The 22,661-nt window shown below is 39.1% G+C and overlaps 1 protein-coding gene across 2 annotated transcripts in view; it reads right to left on the reverse strand.

The window, feature by feature from the left end:
• The window catches only part of Atp2c1 (ATPase secretory pathway Ca2+ transporting 1), a 92,638-nt gene that overhangs the window by 40,332 nt on the left and 29,645 nt on the right, over positions 1-22,661 (reverse strand). For both annotated transcript variants that reach the window (XM_037207890.1, XM_028869885.1), the window contains 8 exons: positions 20,981-21,091; positions 17,572-17,688; positions 15,453-15,542; positions 13,230-13,265; positions 9,739-9,800; positions 8,485-8,593; positions 1,268-1,423; positions 133-201 (listed from right to left, as the gene is read on the reverse strand). In XM_037207890.1, the coding sequence (XP_037063785.1) occupies positions 133-201; positions 1,268-1,423; positions 8,485-8,593; positions 9,739-9,800; positions 13,230-13,265; positions 15,453-15,542; positions 17,572-17,688; positions 20,981-21,049 (708 nt within the window). In that variant the 5' untranslated portion in view covers positions 21,050-21,091. The remainder of the gene's footprint in view (positions 1-132; positions 202-1,267; positions 1,424-8,484; positions 8,594-9,738; positions 9,801-13,229; positions 13,266-15,452; positions 15,543-17,571; positions 17,689-20,980; positions 21,092-22,661) is intronic.

Below are 22,661 nucleotides of genomic sequence, written 5' to 3' on the forward strand. Positions count from 1 at the left end.
AGAAAAAAATTAGCAATATCCTGAAGAAAACAGTCTTCAGCAGTACATGCAAGAATCTATAACTCCTTACTTTTCCACCACATAAGACAGAAAATCAGAGATTGAGGCAAACAGCTGACAGTCAGTACTCACTTCTTCTGCTTGCATCATCTTAAAAACCTCTCCAAATTCAGAATTCTCTCCTGTTCCAATGACAATACCCTAAAGGGGAAACCAGGGAAATCCATTTATATTCAGACATAATCACTGAGAACTAAAGAAAGAGAAAAGGAAAGGGGGGAGGTAGAGAACAAAGATCTTTTACTTCCTTTCTTCAGTCTTATCCCCAGATATGGGATTGACGTGTGTGTGTGTGTGTGTGTGTGTGTGTGTGTGTGTGTGTGTGTGTGTGTGTGTGTGTGTGTGTGTGTGTGTATACACACATATTGAGATATATATATATATATTCAAGATTCCCTTTGCAAATGTACATGTTTATGTTACTCTTATTAATATTTACCCCTTTAAAATACAGGCCCTGGAAACAAACTGACCCAAATGTGAGGCCCAAATTTTAAAATTTAAATGTCTTATACTCAATAAACATATAATGCTGCTTCTAGTAGTCCCACACTCCACCCCCACTTGTATCAGTGAATGGTGCCTTTTTTAAAATTTTATTTATTTATGTATTTTGCTTTTAGGTAGGAGTGCTCTGTCTGCATGCATGCCTGCATGCCAGAAGAGGGCATCACATCCCATTATAGATGGTTGTGAGCAACGATGTGGTTGCTGGGAATTGAACTCAGGACCTCTAGAACAGCCAGTGCTCTTAACCACTGAGCCATCTCTCCAGCCCAAATGGTGCCTTTTATATTGGTAAACTATTAGAAACCAGGAAACAAAATAGTTGAAATACATCCTTAGGTAAAAAACACATAGTGAGAATATTATAACAGTACTACTTAAAACATAAAAATAAAAATAACCAAAGAGGGGGAAAAAAGAGAATAGAAAAAAGATGGGTCAGTGGCATAGCTCAGCAACTAAAAGCTCTTGCTGCCAAGTCTGATGACCTGCATTTGAACCCTTGCAGCTACACAGAGCTAGAGACAAGTGATTCCATACAAAGTTGTCCTGACTTCCGTGTACATGCCATGGTGCCCAAATGCCTATACATGCATATACATATACACACAGATAGATTTTAAACGTTTTTAAAGAATAGAAAAAAAAAATTTTAATGAAGAAACTGTTTTTTTTTTTTTTTTTCAAGAGAAAACCATACCTTTGCTTTGCCACATCTGACCAGTGTTCCCATGAAGGCAATGTTACTTCTGGATGCAAGATCTCCATTAGCAGCGGCTGCCTGTGGGGCTGTCACCTTAGAACAAGGAGTTGTCTCGCCTGTCAAGCTGGACTCGTCAATGGAAAGATCCACAGCCTTGGAAAACAAGTGTTCCATAAATTGAAACTTATGGTAGCTTTCACATTTCAAGAGTTCGTGACCACCACACTTCTTCCAGTATTCACATTCAGCCATTTGCTACATCTTGTTTTACGTCCATTACTTTATGACAAAAGACTAGATCAGTACAAACATACATATTCAATGAAGTCAACCAAACCTGGCACATGCAACAAAGAATGCGTACCGGAAGAATGGGTTAGTCTAAAATCTAAACACAACTAAGGAAATGGAGACACCAGGGGAAACTACAGCTATTTCCTAACAAAACATTATTGCTTAGTTTTGCCATGTCTCAAAGTATTCACCTCTCTAAGCACAGAAAATACCATTTGGGGTGAGAAAAATGCTACTTATGTGATCTGGATAAGTTTCTAAAAGCAGAACCTGCAAACAATTATCTCCCGAGTATGGGGAGCAGAGGAAGCCCTGCGTGAATGCAGTACTGAATGGATGAGTGCTGACCACAAGGCCATGTTAAGGATGACAGCCTCACCCCAAGGAATGGCAAAGCCTCCTCCCCACCCTTGCCCTGGGAGGATCTGAAGTCACAGAAACCACACATGAAGTCAGGCATGGGGGCAGGGGCTTGTAGTCCCAGTGTTGGGGGAGTGCAGGCAGGAGCCTAATGCACACTGGCCAGCCACCATAGACTAATCTGGAGCCTCGGGATCCAGTGAGATGCCTTGTCTGAAAAAACAAGGTGGACAGCATCTGAGGAATGACATCCAAGGTGGATCTCCTGCCTCCATGGGCAAAAACATGGACACACACGCGCATGCATGCACACATGCGAATACATACACACACATACACATACACACACACACACACACACACACACACACACACACACACACACACACACTTTAAGGACATTTTAAGTTGATTTCCTCCCTGTCTATAAACTGCTGACTTTCTAACTCAAGTGCTTAATGAAGAAAAGGGTCCCCGCAATTTTGCTAAGTGATCTTTGAAAACATGCCTTCTCTCTGCCATCCCCAGGGAGAAGCCGACACCACCCCACAAAAACATAACTAAGAAATATGGCTTGGGGGCTGGAGAGATGGCTCAGTAGTTAAGAGCACTGGTTATTCTTCCAGAGGACCCAGGCTCAATTCCTAGCACCCATTTGAAGGCACATATCTATCATACCCTTCAGTACCAGAGGGTCACATGCCCTCTTCTGACCCCCATGGGCACTACCTGGTAGCCAAACATACACGATGGTAAAATACACATACAAATAAGATAACAATAAAAATTTTAAATAAAAATAAATAAATGCTTAAGAAATCACTAGTCTAAAGATCAGAATGAAAAACGTAGTAAGAAAAAAAAAAACAGAGATGAAGGATCTGTGTGTGCGACACTATCAAGGAAAACAACACGTTATAGAAAAAAAGCCAAGACAGGCAGAGTGACTATCTGACTATATACATAAGGGCCAGCAACTTCCCAAACTTGATGCAAACCACAAATCTACATAATCAAGAAGCTCAATCAATCCACAATGAGACAATAATTTAAAAAATGCTGGGCAGGCAGATGACAAAAAAACCTTGAAAACAGTAGGAAAAGCAAGTTCTATCACTTATAAGAGAGTCACAAAAACATTAACAATCCAATTTTTATCAAAGTCCACAAAAGGAGTTTAGAGAGATGGCTCAGAAGTTAAGAGGACTTACTGCTCTTAACTGGAGACTGGAGTTTGGTTCTCAGAAAACTGCTAGGCTTATTTCCTAGCTTGGAGATGGAATGTATTTTCCACCCTATTTTTCTCACTAAACCTAAAAGCTCACTGTGATGCTTAATGTTCTCAACCTGACAGAATCTAGACTCACTCAAGAGATGGGTTTCTAAGCATGTCTGTAGTGCAGTGGCTCTCAACCTGTAGGTCATGACCCCTTTGGGGATTGTGTATCAGATATCCTATATTATCAGATATTTACTTTATGATTCATAACAGTAGCAAAATTAGTTATGAAGTAGCAACAAAATAACTTCATGGTTGGGGATCACTACAACATGAGGAATTATAATAAAGGATCTCAGCATTAGGAAGGTTGAAAACCACTGCCATAGGGTATAACCTTGATTACATTAACTGAGGTGGGAAGACCTACCCACTACAGGTGGCACCATTCCCTAGGCAGAGGATTCAGGACAGTCTAAGACTGTAGAAATCAAATCAAGCTGAGTGCTAGCATGCATACCCTACCCTCACTGCCCTTTTCTGTCATAATGTAGTCAGCTGCTCCAAGCTCCTGAGAGCTTGACTTGCCTGCCATGATAGACTATAACAGTGAACTATGAGCTAAGTTGGTTTTTGTCCAAGTATTTTCCACAGGAAAATAAACTAAGACCATGTGTCCACGCTAGCTGTCCAGCAAGCATCCAGATCTGCCTATTTCTACCATAATTCTGGGGTTCCAGACATGTTTTACCATGGATCCAAGAGATTCAACTTCAGGCCTTCTTGTTTATAGTACTCTAGTCCACTCAACCACTTCCTCAGCCCCAAGGAGCACACTTCTTAAACTATGGTCACAGCATACATTGAGATCACATTAATTTTAAGGGTTCATAAAAAATTTGACAACAGTGAAAGATTTCTGAACATCCAATAACCATAAAAACATTCAACACCAAATGCATAATGAATCTGAGTTTTTTTCTGCCAGGACTCACCCATGCTGAACTGTGCAACTTCACTGCTACCTGGTTCTGAACACACAACATGCACTTTGAATACAGACCCTACATACTGCCTAAGTATTTTATGAATTGGAAGGCTTTTATTGCACATAGAAAAGTTTTTGCTGTTACATAAACATAATAGTTTACTAATGAGGAAAAATATTTTCTGACAATATTCCTTAACAAGTAGGTATCAAATTGGTATAGGTTTGGGTTGTATATTAGAATGTTTGAATTTAAACATTACTATGTAAATTGTTGACATGAGTTTCACAAAAATTGTTTGACAAATTTTGGCTTGAGATTAGGGCAAATTTTTCAATAATTTCAGAAATAACCCTAAACATACTCCTTGTGTTATATGTTTATGCAAAGTGGCATTCTCAGCATCAATGATTATAAAATAAAAATATTCAGAATTCACACCTTGCTACAAAGTACTGACTACATTACATAAAACACAAAAATAATAAACATAAATCATTTTTTAAAATGAAGAAAACTAAGTCTACGTGAAACAAGTATGAGGTCATACAACTATATGTCTTCTGTTTTCTTATCTTTAGTGTCTGTTTCTCTTGTGATGGGTTAGGCTAGCTTAACATGCTAAAACATACTTTTAGCTATACTGACTATATAACATACTAAAATCCAACTTCCATTGCTGCAATGGATATATTCATTTATAGAGCTTCACAGTAGATTGCTAACAAATATTGTCTCTGTGTATAAGACTGCTCTGATCATAGTATTGTATTATCTTCATATCATGAAACAATTCAAATATCAAATAATGTTTTCAAGCCACAGTATGCAAAAGAAAAATAATAGTTCTGATACAATTGTTATGAGTTATCATGCTTGGATTAGATAAACTGATATTATGGCAATATGATATCTGTGGGTAAAATGAGTAGAGAGTGTTAGAGCATATTCCTAGGCATAGAGATCTCAATAAAAGGAAAAAGAAGTTGCTTAAAAAAAAAAAAATTATCAATTCTGAAAAATGTTGATCTTGCAATATCAACTTCTCAGGAGGATTTATAATTTTTTTAAAAAGATTTATTTGTTTTTATCAATGTTTGCCTGCATGTATGCTGTGATGGCTATTCTTGGTTGTCAACTTGACTACACTGGACCACTTCTTCCCTGGAAACGACAGCACTTTGTCCTTACTGAAGTAGATATTTATTCTGGTTATGAATTTGCCTTTCCTGTACCTAATGCATCTGCCAAAACCACCATACGGGAACTTAGAGAATGCCTGATCTACCACAATACTGTATTCCACACAGTATTGCTTCTTACCAAGGATCTCACTTTTCGGCCAGAGAAATGTGAGATCATGGAATCCACCTGCCTTACCATGTTTCCTGCCATCCTAAAGCAGCTGGACTGAAAGAAAGACAGACAGACTTTTAAAGACAGAGTTACAGCGTCAACTAGATGGCAACAGCCTATAGGGCTGAGGGTAGGGTTCTCCAGGAGGCAGGCAGCACATGCTATGAATCAGCATCCAATATATGGTATGGTTTCGCCCATAGCCAGGATCCAAAGGTCCAGAAATCAAGGGGTGAAAAAGGAATACTTCCACTCACTATCACCCCTAGGGACCTACTAGGAAAATTTTTGCTTCCTGTTCCTACCAGGGAGAAGTCTGAGCTTCCAGTTCAATGGAATGTTTGTGGTGGCTCCCAGCAGGAGCACTCACCCCTCTAAAACCAAAATTTCTTGGGATGACCCATAAGAATGTAACAGGGGTGGTAGGATGGCTTAGTTGTCAACTTAACAACATCTAGAATTAACTAAAGCCAAATTGCTGGACACACCTGTAAGGGTTTTTGTTTTTGTTTTTGTTTTTGTTTTTTCTTTATTAAATCATTTTAAGTGGGAAGACCTCCTTCTAATCCAGATTTTTTGAGGTGGGAAGAGGCACCTTTAATGTGGGCCGCACCTTCTGCTGGCAGTCTATCTATCTAAAGGACAGGAAAGAATGAAGCGTGTCCTCTCACTACCTGCTATGTCTCTTGCTGACAGGTCCATTCCTTCACTGGCATTACAGCACACTTCTTTGGGATTCCAACGTATGCTGAAGACCAGCTGAGACATCCAGCCTTGTGGACTGAACAACTACTGGACTCTTGGACCTTCCACGGGCAGACAGCCATTGTTGGACAAGCTAGACCACAGCCTGTAAGCAGTTCTAATAAATGCCCACACCCCCGCCCCGTGTGTGTGTGTGTGTGTGTGTGTGTGTGTGTGTGTGTGTGTGTGTGTGTGTATACATTCATGAGCTGGTGCTCACAGAGGCCACAAGAAAGCATTGGCTTCCCAGAAACTAGAGTTAATGATGGCTCTGAGCCAACATGTTGTTGCTGGCAATCAAACTCAGCTCTCTGCAAGAGAAGCAAGTGCTCTTACCACTGAGCCATCTCTCCAGTCCAAAATTTATTTCTTTATGTAAAAATTAAAAAGTATCTCCATCGCATTGGTAAACTTGTTTTCCCTTCAATAAATGTTCAATTATATGCATATTGAAGAACTGTTGTTTTGTGATTTATTATCTGCTAATGCTTCATTTGCAGACATATTTTATATAACTACATTCGAAGCCACAAAAATTTTCTCAGGCAAAAAGAAGTCATGAGTGGAGGGGTCTGGAAACATCGCCACTGATAACAGGACTGCAGTCACGTGAACACTGAGACAGCAGGAGCCCTTCCCTACAAGCAACACTTCAAACAGAAGTGGATCAAACTTACTATGTGCATATCCATAAAACAGAAAATTATATGGCAATAAAAAGTCATAAAGTACTAGAAGTACCTGAAAATATGTTAAGTGAAACAGACAGACAAAAAAAACCCTACATATTATGCAACCCCTTTAAATTAATAAAATGTCTAGTAGAATAAGCAAACATACTTTAGTGTCAAAAAATTAGTGGCTATCAGTGTTAAGAACACAGTGAACGCTAAAAGATAAGGAGTTTTCTTTGGAAAGTGATGAAACTTTATAGACTGTGATAATGGGAACACAGCTCTGAATAGACTGAAAACCACTAAATGTTAGCTTTCACTTATGCGTATCTTATCATATGTGAATCATATGTCTAAAAGTACTCAGGCCAAGTATGGTGGCTTCAAACCCATGATATACTGAGGAAAGAGAGGGCCAAGCAGATCTATATTTTAAGAACCTATTTCAAAAGAACCTGTCTCAAAAACAGAAAAAGTGGGTTTTTAATGGATGTGTACTGAGGTGGGTGAAGCAGCACCTTTGGCAGGAACTGGTCACAGACACAGAATCTGGAGCCCCCAGACCATGACCTAGATGATTCTATGCATTTCCAGAGAAGGGATGCTCTGTAGGCAACCCCGCCTCTCACTGAGAAAGTCAAATACACATTCAATAGAAACCATCCTTCCATTTTTTCCTTTGCTCTCTTCTAAGATTGCAGTATGAGATTCTGATGAGATTCTGGGCAGTGTGGGAAGCCAGCACTCTTGAGTCGGACATACAGCCTCACTGAGTCAGACACACAGCCTCACTGAGTCAGACACACAGCCTCACTGAGTCAGACACACAGCCTCACTGAGTCAGACACACAGCCTCACTGAGTCTGACACACAGCCTCACTGAGTCAGACACACAGCCTCACTGAGTCTGACACACAGCCTCACTGAGTCAGACACACAGCCTCACTGAGTCAGACACACAGCCTCACTGAGTCTGACATACAGCTCACTGAGTCAGCAGACAGTACAGAGCACTATGCGCCTCAAGTAAGTTAGGCACATGCGATTATGTCTGACACGGTATTTCAAACTCTCAGTGGGCCTTTGGAGACATGACCCCACCCTGAGTCAAGGAGCACCTCTACTGTATCCATCCTCACAGAGGTTAAGACTCTTTTCCTTTCCTGCCCCACACTGTTTTTCAATTACCAGGGCTACACTGCCTGAGGAGGCATTCTCTGCTGCTACGTCAGAAGTAATGTCTCCTCTCTCAGTTTCTATCTTTTAACTTTTCATACCTGGTTACTGAGTTCTATCTTATACTGATCTATGCTCACAAATACAGGATTCCCTAATCAACATAATTCTATCATCTCTGTCTGCTACAGTTCCTACCTCAGGTTGTCATAAAGGTATGCTAATTGACTAAGTGGTTACCTCTAAAGACATTACAGAACAGATATATATCAAGGGGGAGGGAGAATATGCTTACACTTGTCACTATTCAGTCAGAATACTAAATATTTTAAATAAAGTATGTGTTCATCATTAGAACTGCTAACCCTTCCATTAATCAATATCCATACACCCTCACCTTACCTCAAATAAGCGTAAGTCCGCAGGAACTCTGTCTCCCACAGAAAGGCAAACTGTGTCACCTGGAACCAAGTCTCGGGCGAGTGTATGCTCCAATTTTCCTTCACGCACACTGTAGCATGAAACAGAAAACATCACAGTAAGAAAAACCATACTATTTCTCTTTAGGATTACATTTGATTTCAGTGAACCTGTCTTAAGAAAAACACTATTATTTCCAAAGAGATAAGTCAAACATAAAAACGCAGAGCACAGGCTCGGTGATTAAAAACATATGCTGCTCTTGCTGAGGCCTCAAGTGTAGCCCCCAGCACCCACATCAGGCAGCTCACAACTGCCTAGAACTCCAGCACCAGAGAATCCAACACTTCCTGCCTCCTCAGGCTCCTGTACTCATATGCACATACCCACACAGAGACATACACACAAATAATCTAAAATGATTTTTAAAAATTCATCTTTAAAAACAAAACAAAAAAAGCTAGGGATCATTTGGGAGGCAGAAGCAGGCAGATCTCTGAGTTTGAAGATAGCCTGGTCAACATAGCAAGTTTCAGGCCAGCCAATGCTACATAGTAAGACCTGTCTTAAATTAAAAAAAAAAAAAAAATTAAGCATTTGACATACTGTGTGCTCTTATTAGATTACACAGGTAACGGGGGGAAATTATTGGAAAACCTGATTAGCTATTCAAATGTTCACACTGAGGCTATCTTGAGATATATTTCATTACACTACTTTCATCAATTACTTAGAAGAGTGTTCAACATACACTCACTGCTCCATACATAAGAAAGAGCCTCCACTTAAAGCACAAGTGAGCCAAATCGAACATAGTACCATCAGCTACATCCCTGCCCTCCTACAGGAAGACAGAAATAAAGAGAAGCCCCGGAAGGGCCAGCACACATGGTGACAAACAAGACAAATCTGCCTCAAAAACTGTGGGAGGTGAATGCCAACACCTCAAGAAATTTTCTGACCGTCCCAGGTGTGTCGTGGCAGCACACGCATGCCCACTCACACATACGAACATGCACATACACGAACAATTAAGAAAAAAAGCCTGTTGAACAAAGCTGTGGCAAAACCATCAATAATGCAATGTTAGCTACACTGATCAGATTTTTTCTTGTCATGTTCAGTAGTCTCTTCTTTATGTTAAAACGAAGCTGGAACAACAATGCTTACAGTGCTAGTGCCATTCAGTTTCTATCTTTTAAGGTGTAAAAATCTCTTTCAAATAAAATAACATACCAATGGCATTCTGGTGGGACAAGTTTACTCAATTCTTCTAGAGATTTTTCTGAACGATATTCCTATTTAGAGAAAAAGTAGAATTTAACACTAACAAAACACAAAGGAATTCAAATGGTCCTTTTAGACTTAAATATTAATCATTACTACTTAAAATTTTCTCCCAATTCATATCTTGATTTACATATATATTATATATATATATATATATACAATATATATATATATATATATATATATATTTGGTTTTTCGAGACAGGGTTTCTCTGTGTAGCTTTACGCCTTTCCTGGAGCTCACTTGGTAGCCCAGGCTGGCCTCGAACTCACAGCGATCCGCCTGGCTCTGCCTCCCAAGTGCTGGGATTAAAGGCGTGCGCCACCAACGCCCGGCCTTATCTTTATATTCTTAACTCATAAAAACCTTGTCCCTAAATTACTGTAATCAAACAATTATAAAAATTAAATACTCCCAATTATACATTTTAAAAGTCAATGTGCAAATCAAAGATTGCTTAGAAGAAAATGAAAGCCAATTACTGCATCCAAAGAGTACATAAAGTTAACATAATTGAGCCTGATTTTTAAGATAATTTTACATTTGGGTTTAGCAACCAACGAAGTCATTATTTACCTATATGTGATATTTACTTTGAAGACGTAAGCCCACACTAACTATACTAGTTTGTAGACTAAATTTGCTTGGAAATAACAATGTGGCTGCTACTGACACTCCCTTTTCTTGTCCAGCTGAATCATATGAAAGGGAAGCTTCTGAGAGGCCCTGATGCTGTTCTGCACTCACATCACCTGCCATGCACATGACCCACAGCTTGGGGTCAGAAACATCTCCATCGCGCTGCACTACTTAGCCTATGCTTCCCTTAGCCGTGGGTCTCATATGGCACCAAGGCCTCCTCGGGTCTAATCTTTTGGCCTGAAGTTAAAGGTGGGGGACAAAAGCAGGAATAAAAGATAGAGTCTTGAAAATACCTGCCGTGTGAACTAGCACTCGCCAAATCTACCCATCATCAACTGCTTCAAATGAGAATGCAAATGAGATACTCTAGGTAACAGTATCTCAGAACTGTATCAGTCACTGCCCAGACAAGAGGGACAAATGAAAGCAAAATCTACAAATATAAAAAGTATTAGGCATGCCTCTCAATCCACCAACCACAGTGAAGAATTTGGAAGTTTTATACAAAAATTCTCTAAGGGTAGAAAACACTAACCAACTAACCAAACAGAAGCTAGCAGTCTTTGTCTTTGCAAAGCTGTTGTAGGAGGGGTCATTCTATGACAACGCAGGGTAGCCAGTGACCTGAAGGACTGAGCAGAAGGAAAATGATGGGAAGAATGGTTTCAATTTGCTTTTAAAATAGTTTGTTGCTTTCTTAGACATGTTTGAGGAAAGGGGTCAAACCTGTGTAAAAACATACTTATTAATTAACAATGAAGCTTTTCATGTTTTGAGGCCGTTTTCTTTCTCAGCTGTTGTGGATTGAATGTAAAATGTCCCATAGGCTCATGGGATTGAACACTTGGTCCCCAGATGGGGGCGCTGTATCTGACAGGTGTAGAACCTTTAGAAAGAGAGCTTCATTAGAGGATGTGGGTCACTAAAGCTGGCCTTCGAGTTTGTATTCTAACCCACTTGCTGCCGGCTCTCAGCTCCCTACCTGCAGATTTAAATGCAAGTGGCCACCACAAGCTCCTGCCTCCTGCCTCCTGCCACCACACCTTCCCTAAACTCAACTCTCTTCCTCAAGTTACTCCTTGTCAGATACTGGGTCACAACAATGAAAAAAGCAGCTAATGCAGCATCAAATAAACCACTATTGAGACATCAGCAACAGATCCCAGCTACATTTAAAATACATAACCCACTCCATGTAAAACTCCACATTGATTATGTTAAAACTCGAACTCTATGGTGTATTTTGAGGATGGGAGCCCTTTATTTTCCAAAGAGGGCAAGCTGCGAGAGCTTTTCATACGTCTTATGTATTAGTGAAAACCCAAGAGGGAGCTGACTGCCACAATGCAGGGTGAGGCGTCACGAGAGGCCTCCAGTTGCTGGCCCAGTATAGAGCACTCCACTCACTTGGCTGGAGTGAGTAACTTCCTTAGAGGATGTACAGCCTGGATGCTGATGCTACATTGAGTAAGTTCCTTAGAGGATGCACAGCCTGACATGCTGATGCTACACTTACCAGCTCCAACAGCCCAAAGGCTGTCCTAAGGAGATGCCTCACCCTTGACCCTTCAACCATGAACAAGAACACTGGTGGTCTACTAAAGGAGCTCATAAATTTCCAAGTAATCAGACTCCAGCTGGCCTCCTATACTCAGTTATTACAGAACTAGAAACTTACTGTATCAGGAACTATTGTAAGACACCAGGACAATGATAAAAATCATCAGAAAATATTTTATACATGATGCATAATTTAAGAATCAGAGCATGGACCTAGGGACATACAGCATCATTACATTTCTCCCTACAGTAAATTAATCCTTCTACTGTTACTGGCCATATTCAAAGTGAGGACTGATAAAATTTGGATACTTCTAAAATATACAGAAGTTCCAAGCATTTAAATAAACATAAAAGAAGTTTATAAACTAAGCCTATGTGTGTTTTATTCCTACACTTGCTAACCTGACACCATGCCTGGTGTGTTATGACCCTCTCTTCTCCATCCTCAGCTTTTTTCCTTTCCCTTCTTCTTTGTCTAAAAGTAGGGTTTTAACATGTGGCCCATGTTGGCCTTGAGTTGACCATCCTCCTGCCTCTACCTGAGTGCTGAGAAAGAAAGAAATCATGACACCACCTCCACATTATTCAGAATCATCTTTAAAAGAGACCTCTTATCTGTTTCTTTTGGTGTTTGAATGACTCATAATGAACAGGAAGTAGGATCACCCCTTCTGAGGAAAATAAGAGGAGTAAGGGATCACCAATACCGAGAAAATAACTTTAATTACCAAACAAGACTAATAAGGCTAGGAAACAAACTCAGTGAAAAGTCCACTGTTGCCAAGAGAACCAATCTCAGCATTCTACCGAGTCTTCTTCAGATGGCATCTGATAAACTGCCCACTCAATTTTATACTCACTTTTTCTTTGTTCATCTAGACTCAGCACTAATGGGTAGTGGCCTAGTTTTATTACTGAAAATTTTTTTTAAACTTATTGGATTATATTTATATTGCCACGCTTTTTTTGTTTGTTTGTTTCCATCTGTTTCTATCAAAAAAAAAAAAAAAAAAAAAAAAAAAAACTATGTTCATCTCACTCACTAAATCAAAGCAGTGCCCTCTTCTCACAACTGTCCACAGCTGGCTATTATCTGAAATTGTTTTAAAATAATAAATTATTAGGAATCTACTACCACCCAGTATGTTCAGATTATTTCCCATAAATCACTTTAATTGTTTAAGTAATCAACTAATATACCACTATTAACCTGGCAAAACAGATTACTCACCTGAACAAAGGCCACGGTGACGACAATAAGTATTGCCTAAAAAACAAACACCCTTTTAAATCAGGCATTAACAAGAAATAACTTTTAGCCACATTGTGTCTCTCTGGCTGTGCAGTCCCAGGAGAATGGATTTTTGCACTAAGAAATCAGTTTGTCTTAGGACCTGAGAGGGAAGAATATGAATTTAAATGGCTAACCATCCCCATGATAGCTTCCAAAACTTTCTGAATCCACCCAAGTCCTCCCAAATTAAAGACTAGCTTTATTTATGTGGGTAACATCTGTTATGGTTGACACATTAATTACTTGTTTAATTTTAATTTCTGCACACTAATTTATGGAAAGAATTTAAAAATCCGATACATGTTAACACAAATAGCTTTTCCTAGAAAAAAAAAAAAGTTTGTTTTGTTTTGTTTTAAAAAACTGGCCAAATTCCGCTAGTGCTGATTTGTCAAACACATGGTGGGCAAGGCAAGGGCTCTCTCTATTGATGAGTTAACCTTGATCCTACTTTTTCTACAGAAAGCTGGAATCCAATTGGTACGTTGTTGGGTAGAAGCAGCATGAGAATTATTTAATAAACTATGAGAGAAAAAAAAAAATCAAGCCTCAAACCAAAAAAAAAAAAAAAAAAGTTGGTAAATGAAGGAGTATTTGCCTTTCCAGAATACAGACATTTTTATCTACCACACTAAAACTAAACAAACATTACTTAAAGTAAGTATTGTAAAATGCAAAACTGTGTCATTGAACTTTTCATAATCTTCCACATTAAATTCTATTATCTACCTTTTTTCAACTGAATCCATTCATCTATCTTTTTCCTACTGAAATTTGATAATCTCAGACATAAATCATTTGGAAAATATTGGTTTATCTAATTATTCAAGTATAAATGCTGACATATTTCTAAACTTATTAACTGTTAAAATCACTACTAATGTCATTAAAGTTTTAAATACTTGAAAGGTATCTAAAATTCATGGTAATACATAAAAATTTACAGTAGCTTTAATTACTACTTGAAAGTCTATTCTTATCACTAGCAACATTATTCTTTTAAGGAAATGCTGTGGAATAATCCTTCTGTGCACTGTGAATATATATTACTCTCACTGGTTAATAAAAAACTGGCAGGCAGGTAACCAGGCAGGGAGTATAGGTGGCGCAGCTAAAAACACAGGACTCTAGGAAGAAGAAGGCGGAGTCAGAGGAGACACTAGCCAGCCACCGAGCAATCAGAACACATAGAAAATGAGGCAACAAGCCAGGAGTCACGTGGCAAAGCATAAATAGAAATATGGGTAATTAATAGTTAGCTAGTAGCAAGCCTGAGCTATTTGCCAATCATTTATATATAATATTAAGTCTCTATGTGATAATTTGGAAGAAGCTGCCAGAATGGGAAGTGGGCAGTCAGAACTTCCAACTATAAGTAAAAGGCTGGTTCACCTCACAATGGCCCTTCCTTAAGACAGCTACTTGTATTTCAATCTATACATGCTTCCCATTCATCACAGACTAGTAAAAACATATATACTCAGGGGGGAAATTATAAAATTCATTTTACTCCTCTATCAAGAACATTCTAGACATCTGAGGAAGGGTCTCCTTCACTACGTTGCCCACCATACCCTGGGACTTGCTATCCTCCCTCTGCCACCCAAGCAGCATAGCTGGTGTTAGTGGTGTGCATTCCCAAACCCAGAGGCTGTAATTGTCTAAAGAGGACAACGAAAGACAACAATGACTACTGACACAGCTTAAGGCCACTTCCAATTGTGCTAAAGCTTTGACAGTCTATACATCATAACGTTTGCCATTAACACAAAAAGCATACAGAAACAAGAAAAAGTCAGTGTTGTTAAAATAGTTTTGACATATTGTTAGTCAAAATATTTTCAACTGAAAAGCAACAGGAATTTTTGTTGAACTAGAAAATCATCAATTATTTCTTATCTGTGAAGCTGACTGTACACGCCTGTAATCCCAGCTACCTGGGAAGCTCACACACCAGCACAGCTGAGGCCAGGAGGGCAAGCCTGAGGAACACAGGAAGGCCTCCAGCTCAAACCAGAACAAAAGAAAATTACTACAGCTAGATAATTATCTTTTAATCTGATTCATTTTGATTCACTTTAATTTCCAAAGTAAAACCAAACCCAACTGATACGAATAACCAAGGAATTTAAAATTTAAAAAATAAAGGAGTTTACTTACCACAGTGATACTGACAGCATCATCAAACTGATGCATTAAAATACTGATGACTGCAGAAGCCAGAAGCAGCATAATAAGGGGATTTTTAAACTGGAAGTTAAAACAAACAATTCAACATTCCTATATGAAGGACAATTCCGCTTTATCTCAATAAAGGCTTTTTCAAAAAAGGACATCATTATGAAATTACAAGAGTCTATATATGCTTTATTTTCAAGCAACAAAAAAAGTAGTGCTCATGCTTAAAAGCTATATAACAGTTCCTTTTCAGAAAAAGAAAATTAAATATCAATATTTACAATAAAGAATTGGCTAACCTGGGTGTTGGCATATACCTTTAATTCTAGCACTCGAGAGGCAAAGGCAGGTGGATCTATGAGTTGGAGGCCAGCCTGGTCTACAGAGCAAGTTCCAAGGCAGCCGGGGCTACACAGAGAAACCCTGTCTCCAAAAACAACAACAAAATCGCTAATTCTTTCTAGTATGTATATACCTGTAGCAGTATATTAATTTTTGATTGTTTTTTGTTTTTACGTAGTCCAGGCTCGCTTCAAATTCATGATCCTCTTGCCTAAGCTTCCCAGTATTGAAATTATAGGAATGCATTACCACACCTGGCTTGCAGTACTGTATTAATTTAACAAGGATAGGTGCCTGAATTTCTGAAACTAGAAAAAGAAATGGCTTTTAACCTAAATACTGAGGCTAAAGACTGATAGCAAATAAAACTATAGCTGTCATACAGTGTGTGGTTAAATATATAACTGCCATACAGTGTATGGTTGAATAAAAGTAACTGGCTTTGATTCCAGCTGTCACCTGTGTGGTAACTTAAAATAATTTTAAGCGCCATAATCTTCCAATGGAACCTTAGATAAAGGAATCTGTAGTAGCTAAGAATGAGACTATAGGACTAGGTAACCCAGAGAACCCTCTTTAATGTCAGCTGCTAACCACCACACGTTGATGGCAGAGCCTTTTGCCACCCCGAAGAAAAGCTCTGCCATGGTTCTAATTAAGATGCCACTTCACAAGGAGAGTACCAGACAGATGTTTACAGAACAACAAACTCAATATTCTCCTAAAGAAGAACCATCCAATATTATACGACTAATAACTGCTACTTGATGGTAACTGTTACTTATGCTTAACTATATCCCAGGCACTGTTTAACTCCTACAGGAATCCCAGGAGTCGGGTACTCTGGCTTGGATAGCAGGATCAAGAAAGAGAACAATTCAATCACATTGCCAATTGATAAGTCAAGCAGGATAGGTCAAACGAACTATGTTAGGCTTTCTTACGGTGGGGTGCAAATGTGAGGTTACAGCCATCAACAGGAGTGCTCTATGAAACAAGGCACACACAGTCCTGTCACCCTTAAAGCTTTGGCTGGGCGACTGTACATAACCACATGCACAAAGCTTATCTCATTAGCTGATGATGCCGTCTAAACATATTAAATACAAACTTTCGTTTCAATGCCTTCACAAAAGTTTTCTCTACTCAGTGTTTCTTTGTTTAGCAGACCAAACTTTACTAGTTAAAACTAGCCACAGAATGATTCAACTTTTTACACTAATGTAATTGTTACCAAATTTTTAAAGCTATAGTAAGGCTTTGCTAAAAATTAAAATAAAGGTAATTATGAATGGCCATAATCTACTCTGAGCTTACTATTTCCTGAGGTCATCACCAATGGAGGCCAACGGAAATCACAGAGTTGATAAGAAAGGTATAACTTATACCCTGGTAGTTAGGATTTAATTATGAATTTAATAATTTTCTAAGCTGGCCAAGATTCCCTGCAAATATATCATCCTCCCATAACTAGGAAGCCTGAGGTCAGCATCCACAAAGAGCCTACTGTCTAGTGTTTGCTGACAACCCAGCAATACAGAAAATGCTGCCCTCTAAGTTACACTCACTTTTCGTCAGTCTTTTGCCAAAATCAAATGAGGAGTCAGAACTATAGAAATTCCAACTTTACATGTAAATTTTTAGGGGGGGGGGACACTGTAAAAATGATTTCTTTTCTCTGTAGGCCAATCTCAGGATATTCACAACCATAAAAGTCAATGTGAGTTACACAGCAGAAATGGAGGGGAAAGTGTCTCACCTGAGAAATATACTTCTTCCATAGTGGTTCATCTTCACTAATATCAAACTCATTCCAGCCATGGAAGGCTCGCCTATGACTAACTTCAGATTTGTTTAAGCCATTCTGAAGATCAGCCTATTAAATTTTACATTAAAAGTTATTCAAAATGTTAGCAGACAGTAAACAAAACACAAAAGAATACATAGTATATGACCACATTAAAAGAAGCTTTTTTTAAATGTATATGAATAGTCTGCCTGTTTTATGTAACACATGCTTACATTGCCTGTAGAGGCCAGAAGAGGGCACTAGATCCCCTGAACTGGAGTCACATACATAGAGAGTCACTGAGTGGGGGTACTGGGAGCTGAACCTGGATCCTCTGCAAGAACAGGAAGTGTGTGACCTTAACCACTGAGCTATCTCTCCAGCCCCTACTAATCACAGAACGTCTCCCAAAGGTTTTATATGGGACCCGCAGCCATAATATTCAGACAAGATTAACTATAAAGGGACATGGAAAAGCTTCCTGGAACAAAAATGTTCTATATTTTAGCAGGCATGGCGGCTCACACTCACAATACCATTACACTACTCACACTTGCATACTCAGGAGGCTGGGGCAGGAGAATTATCTCATGTTGGAAAACAACTGAGATAACACCAGGAGTTCTAGATGACCAGTCTGAGCTACAGGGTAAGAGCTTGTTTTATTAGTGATGGTCACTTTGTCAAAATTTACACTTAAAATTAGTGTAAGGTGAACTTACTTTTATTTTGATAAATGGATTTTAATAAATGCCTCTTAAATACTTATTTATATCCACCAACTAGTGCTATGTTCAGTCTTGATCTTCTCTTTGCCACAAGCAGCAGTAAACGAAAACTTTCATAGCTGGTCACGGTCTTGAGACTAAGTGACTTCTGAGTGTCTAGCATTAAACAGGACACCCAAAAAATCACCCCTTAGGTTCTTGGGTTCCTCATGGCTTTACCCAGCAGGTCCGCATAGAGGATGATTAGGACCACGGGCCTGAGTGCAGGTGTCTGAGATGGTCTGCACTTGGCTGTGCTGGGTGATGGTCTGTATGTCAAGTTGCTCTGATTGGTCAATAAATAAAACCTGATTGGCCGTGGCTAGGCAGGAAGTATAGGCGGGACTAACAGAGAGGAGAAATAAAAGAACAGGAAGGCAGACAGAGTCACTGCCTGCAGCTGCTGCCAGGACAAGGAAGATGTAAAGCACCGGTAAGCCACGAGCTGCGTGGCAGGATATAGATTTGTAGAAATGGATTAATTTAAGCTATAAGAACAGTTAGCAAGAAGCCTGCCACTGCCATACAGTTTGTAAGCAATGTAAGTCTCTGTGTTTACTTGGTTGGGTCTGAGCGGCTGTGGGACTGGCGGGTGATGGAGATTTGTCCTGACTGTGGGCAGGCAGGAAAACTCTAGCAACAAAGGGCAGGACATAAGAGCCAATTGAGGAGAGGAGAGCCCAGAAACAGCATCTTAGAGGCATGACAGAACTACTTAGACATGGGACATGGCATGGCACTCATGAGGCCCTGCGCAACCCTGCGTCAGTAAACACGCAGTCAGGAGTCAGGGTGGGGCAGCACCCTGCCCAGGGGCTAAGGCAGTCAGGAGGTGACAGAGACGTCACTGTTGTCAGAGGCTGCCTGCCACTGGTGAGCTGCCACCATGCTCTTCTACAGCAACACTCAGGCCCGACTGGTCCTGGATAAACCACGTGGGCCACAAAGAAAAACAAAGGCACAGAAGTGGGTGGGATCTGGTGGAAGACGACTGAGGCTGGTGAACAGGATAGGGCAGAGGGTGAGTGTAGCCAGAATATGTTATACCCATGCATGAAAATCTCAGATTAACTTCTTTAAAGCACACTGATATTATATAAATACTATCTCAATAAGCAACAAGAGTGTTTTTCTTTTTCTATGAAGAAAAGGAATAATAAAAGGAAACCATAATTCCTATGTATTTTAATTGGTCTTTAATTTTTTTTCTAAAATTAGTGTCTCCAAAAGAATATTCAGTGGGCTACAAATGCCCTTCCTGTTCTCTGCGTTTATTAAACCACTGAGATTTTTTTTTCTTTTGCTTCTAGATTATGTTATTGTATCAGAATGAAAACTTGGGTGTCTTAAATTACTCAAAACAACAGAGTTAACAATTTTTCTTGGGACATGGCAATATCATCTAAGTCCTTCAGTTACTCTCATGATTTTAACAATCATAAGAAATGAAATTATGGGTTGGGGATTTAGCTCAGCGGTAGAGCGCTTGCCTAGTAAGCGCAAGGCCCTGGGTTCAGTTCTCGGCTCTGGGTGGGGGAAAAAAATGAAATTACAACATCTCAGAAACAGCTAATTTCCTTCACCAGCAAAGTTGGCAACAGTTCAGTAATCAAGTTTTCTAAAACGTAAATATACTTAAAATAAGTGGTTTTAGAACTAAGTATAAATATACCAAAACAAAAATCCCTCAAAAATGGATACCAGTGTTTTTAAAACAACAATTAAAATGGCTAAATAAAAATTCTCTTGTCAACCTGGAGCTTATGCAGGGACACTTGGCTCAGTCTGGGAGGAAGGGACTGGACCTGCCTGGACTGAGTCTACCAGGTTGATCGCAGTCCTCGGGGGAGGATTTGCCCTGGAGGAGGTGGGAATGGGGGGTAGGCTGGGAGTAAGGGGAGGGTGTGGGAGGGGGGAGAATAGGGGAACCCGTAGCTGATATGTAGAACTGAATGGTATTGTAAAATAAAATAAAAAAAGAGGAAAAAAAAATTCTCTTGTCATGTTTGACTACACAGTACTTTTTAAAATTAGGAAGAGAATAAAATTACATAATTAATACTTATCTGAAAACCCACACTTGTACTTAGCTTTCACTTTACCTTAAAAAAAAAAAATCTATTTAAAAAAAAAAAAATCCTGCTGGGCATGGTGGCAAAAACCTTTAATCCCAGCACTGGGGAGGCAGAGGCAATCAAATCTCTGTGAGTTCGAGGCCAGCATGGTCTACAAAGTGAGTTTCAGGACAGCCAGGGTTACACAGAGAAACCTTGTCTTGGAAAAACAAACAAACAAAAGATCCTAACCCCACTATGGTACTAGTTAAATTAATTACTTTCCCCCTGATAAGCAGTGCAAGCAGATGCTGGCCATACTCCTGCTCCCGAGCTGCACTGCCCAGCCACCACACGCCGTTCCTTAAACACAGTTGCTCCATGACTCCAGCCACATTTCCTGTCGTGTCGTCATGTAACTGGGGGCTATTCTGCTAGACAGCACCGACCAGTGCTTCTATCAGCCAAGAAAACGCAATAGGTCAGCACTAACTTCATCTAAATGGCTGCTTTACACCTGCCGCCGCCGCCGCCGCCGCCTCCTCACCAGCCACTTACTTGGAGAATGCCTGCAACCTCACTGACTGGTAATTCACTTGCTTTCTTTGATGTCAATACAGGAATCATTGTCTCATTTTCACCATTAGGTATTTTTTGAAAACGTGCAACCTAGGAATAAAAACAAAGGAAAATTACTTGAATATACTAAACAACTAGAATGTAGTCCAGAGTAATAAATGAAAATCCTGATATTCACAGCAACTTATTTTCCACTTAGGAAAGTATACTCAGATTAATAATGAGTATCTAAGACAACTTGATACTAACAGTTTCTTGAAAGCAAACTTTGGATACCTGTTCACACAAGGTATAATACAAAATCTTCACATTACATATTTTAAAGATATTACTTCTCCATCAACATAAGATTAAAAAATAAAACAGATGTCTTTCCTGGCAGATTCTGATGACTATGCACAATCATAATCCTATAAACTCATTATGTTTAATTCGAGGAACAAGAACTGCTAAGCTTTCTCCACTTTAGTGCTCCCATGCTCACTTCCCTCTTCAGGACACTTGGTACCCTTCCACACACCACAACAGCATGCAAGACTAACAGCCTCCTCAAACCAGGAGAAAACTGAGCCACTCACGAGACCAGACAAGCAGAGGCAGCACAGGCTGGCTAGTGGGTCAGGAACAGAGGCAGTCACAGAAACGGCAGCAATGATGAAGGCTGCAGTTTCCAAGTATCAACAGTGGTCCTCCCAATTCTAGAAACGAACATCCAGTTCAGATCTGCCTTAGTCCTAAACGGAGATCCTTACAGATACAGACCGGAAGGAGGGAAAGGGAGCTATAGGCGCCTCACTACTTAGAAAAGCATCCATTGCCAAACACCCGAGCCACCTGGTGAAATAATACTGAAACTAAAAGACCTCTGTTCCTGCTAAGACATGGGTTTCTAAGCTGAAATGATCAATATTTTCAGGACAAAATTATTTTCTAAAATTTCTAAGTAACTATTCTTTAAAACAACAAATGAGATCAAAAAATAATGGACAATTCTATTACTACTAGTATCTATACACTGCACTACTATTGTGTGTATAAAATTCTTTTGATTTAATACAAACAAACCCAAAGAGCAAGTAAACAGCTAAGAAAGGGAGAAAGTATTCCATCATCATAATCATACTTCTAGAGAGGAATACATATTTCCTAATCTCAGTTATTAAAAAGGCATTACTGAATGTTTAAATAACTTAAAGCAAATAGTAGCAATAATTTTCATTTCTAATAAAGAAATGTTAGTGACAAAATTCTGAGGAAATTATAGATTGACTTACTCTTATGAAAAGCCTTGAAATTATTTTGTAGCATAATATTTTCATAAAACTAAAAAACAGACTAAATTTGAGAATTTCCTAGAACCACTGAAATGCCCTAGTTTCAAATTCATGAAACAAACTAACACAGGCCTTTACTGAACCATCTCAAGGGAAATATGGAGAAAATGTAATGAGAACCAAACCTATTATACTTTACCTTGTAAGATCACACAAAAATTTTAAAGATCAATTGTATTTAACATAACAATGAGATTAATTTCTAAATTAATTTATTAATTTATGTTAAATTAATTAAACATAACAGTGAGATTAATTTCTAAAATTCTTGAACCTTAGTTTATTTGTATATAAAACAGAAACAGGAGTTGATTATCGATGCTGAA

The sequence above is a fragment of the Peromyscus leucopus genome, chromosome 7 (assembly GCF_004664715.2).
Source record: "Peromyscus leucopus breed LL Stock chromosome 7, UCI_PerLeu_2.1, whole genome shotgun sequence".
Lineage (NCBI taxonomy): Eukaryota > Metazoa > Chordata > Mammalia > Rodentia > Cricetidae > Peromyscus > Peromyscus leucopus.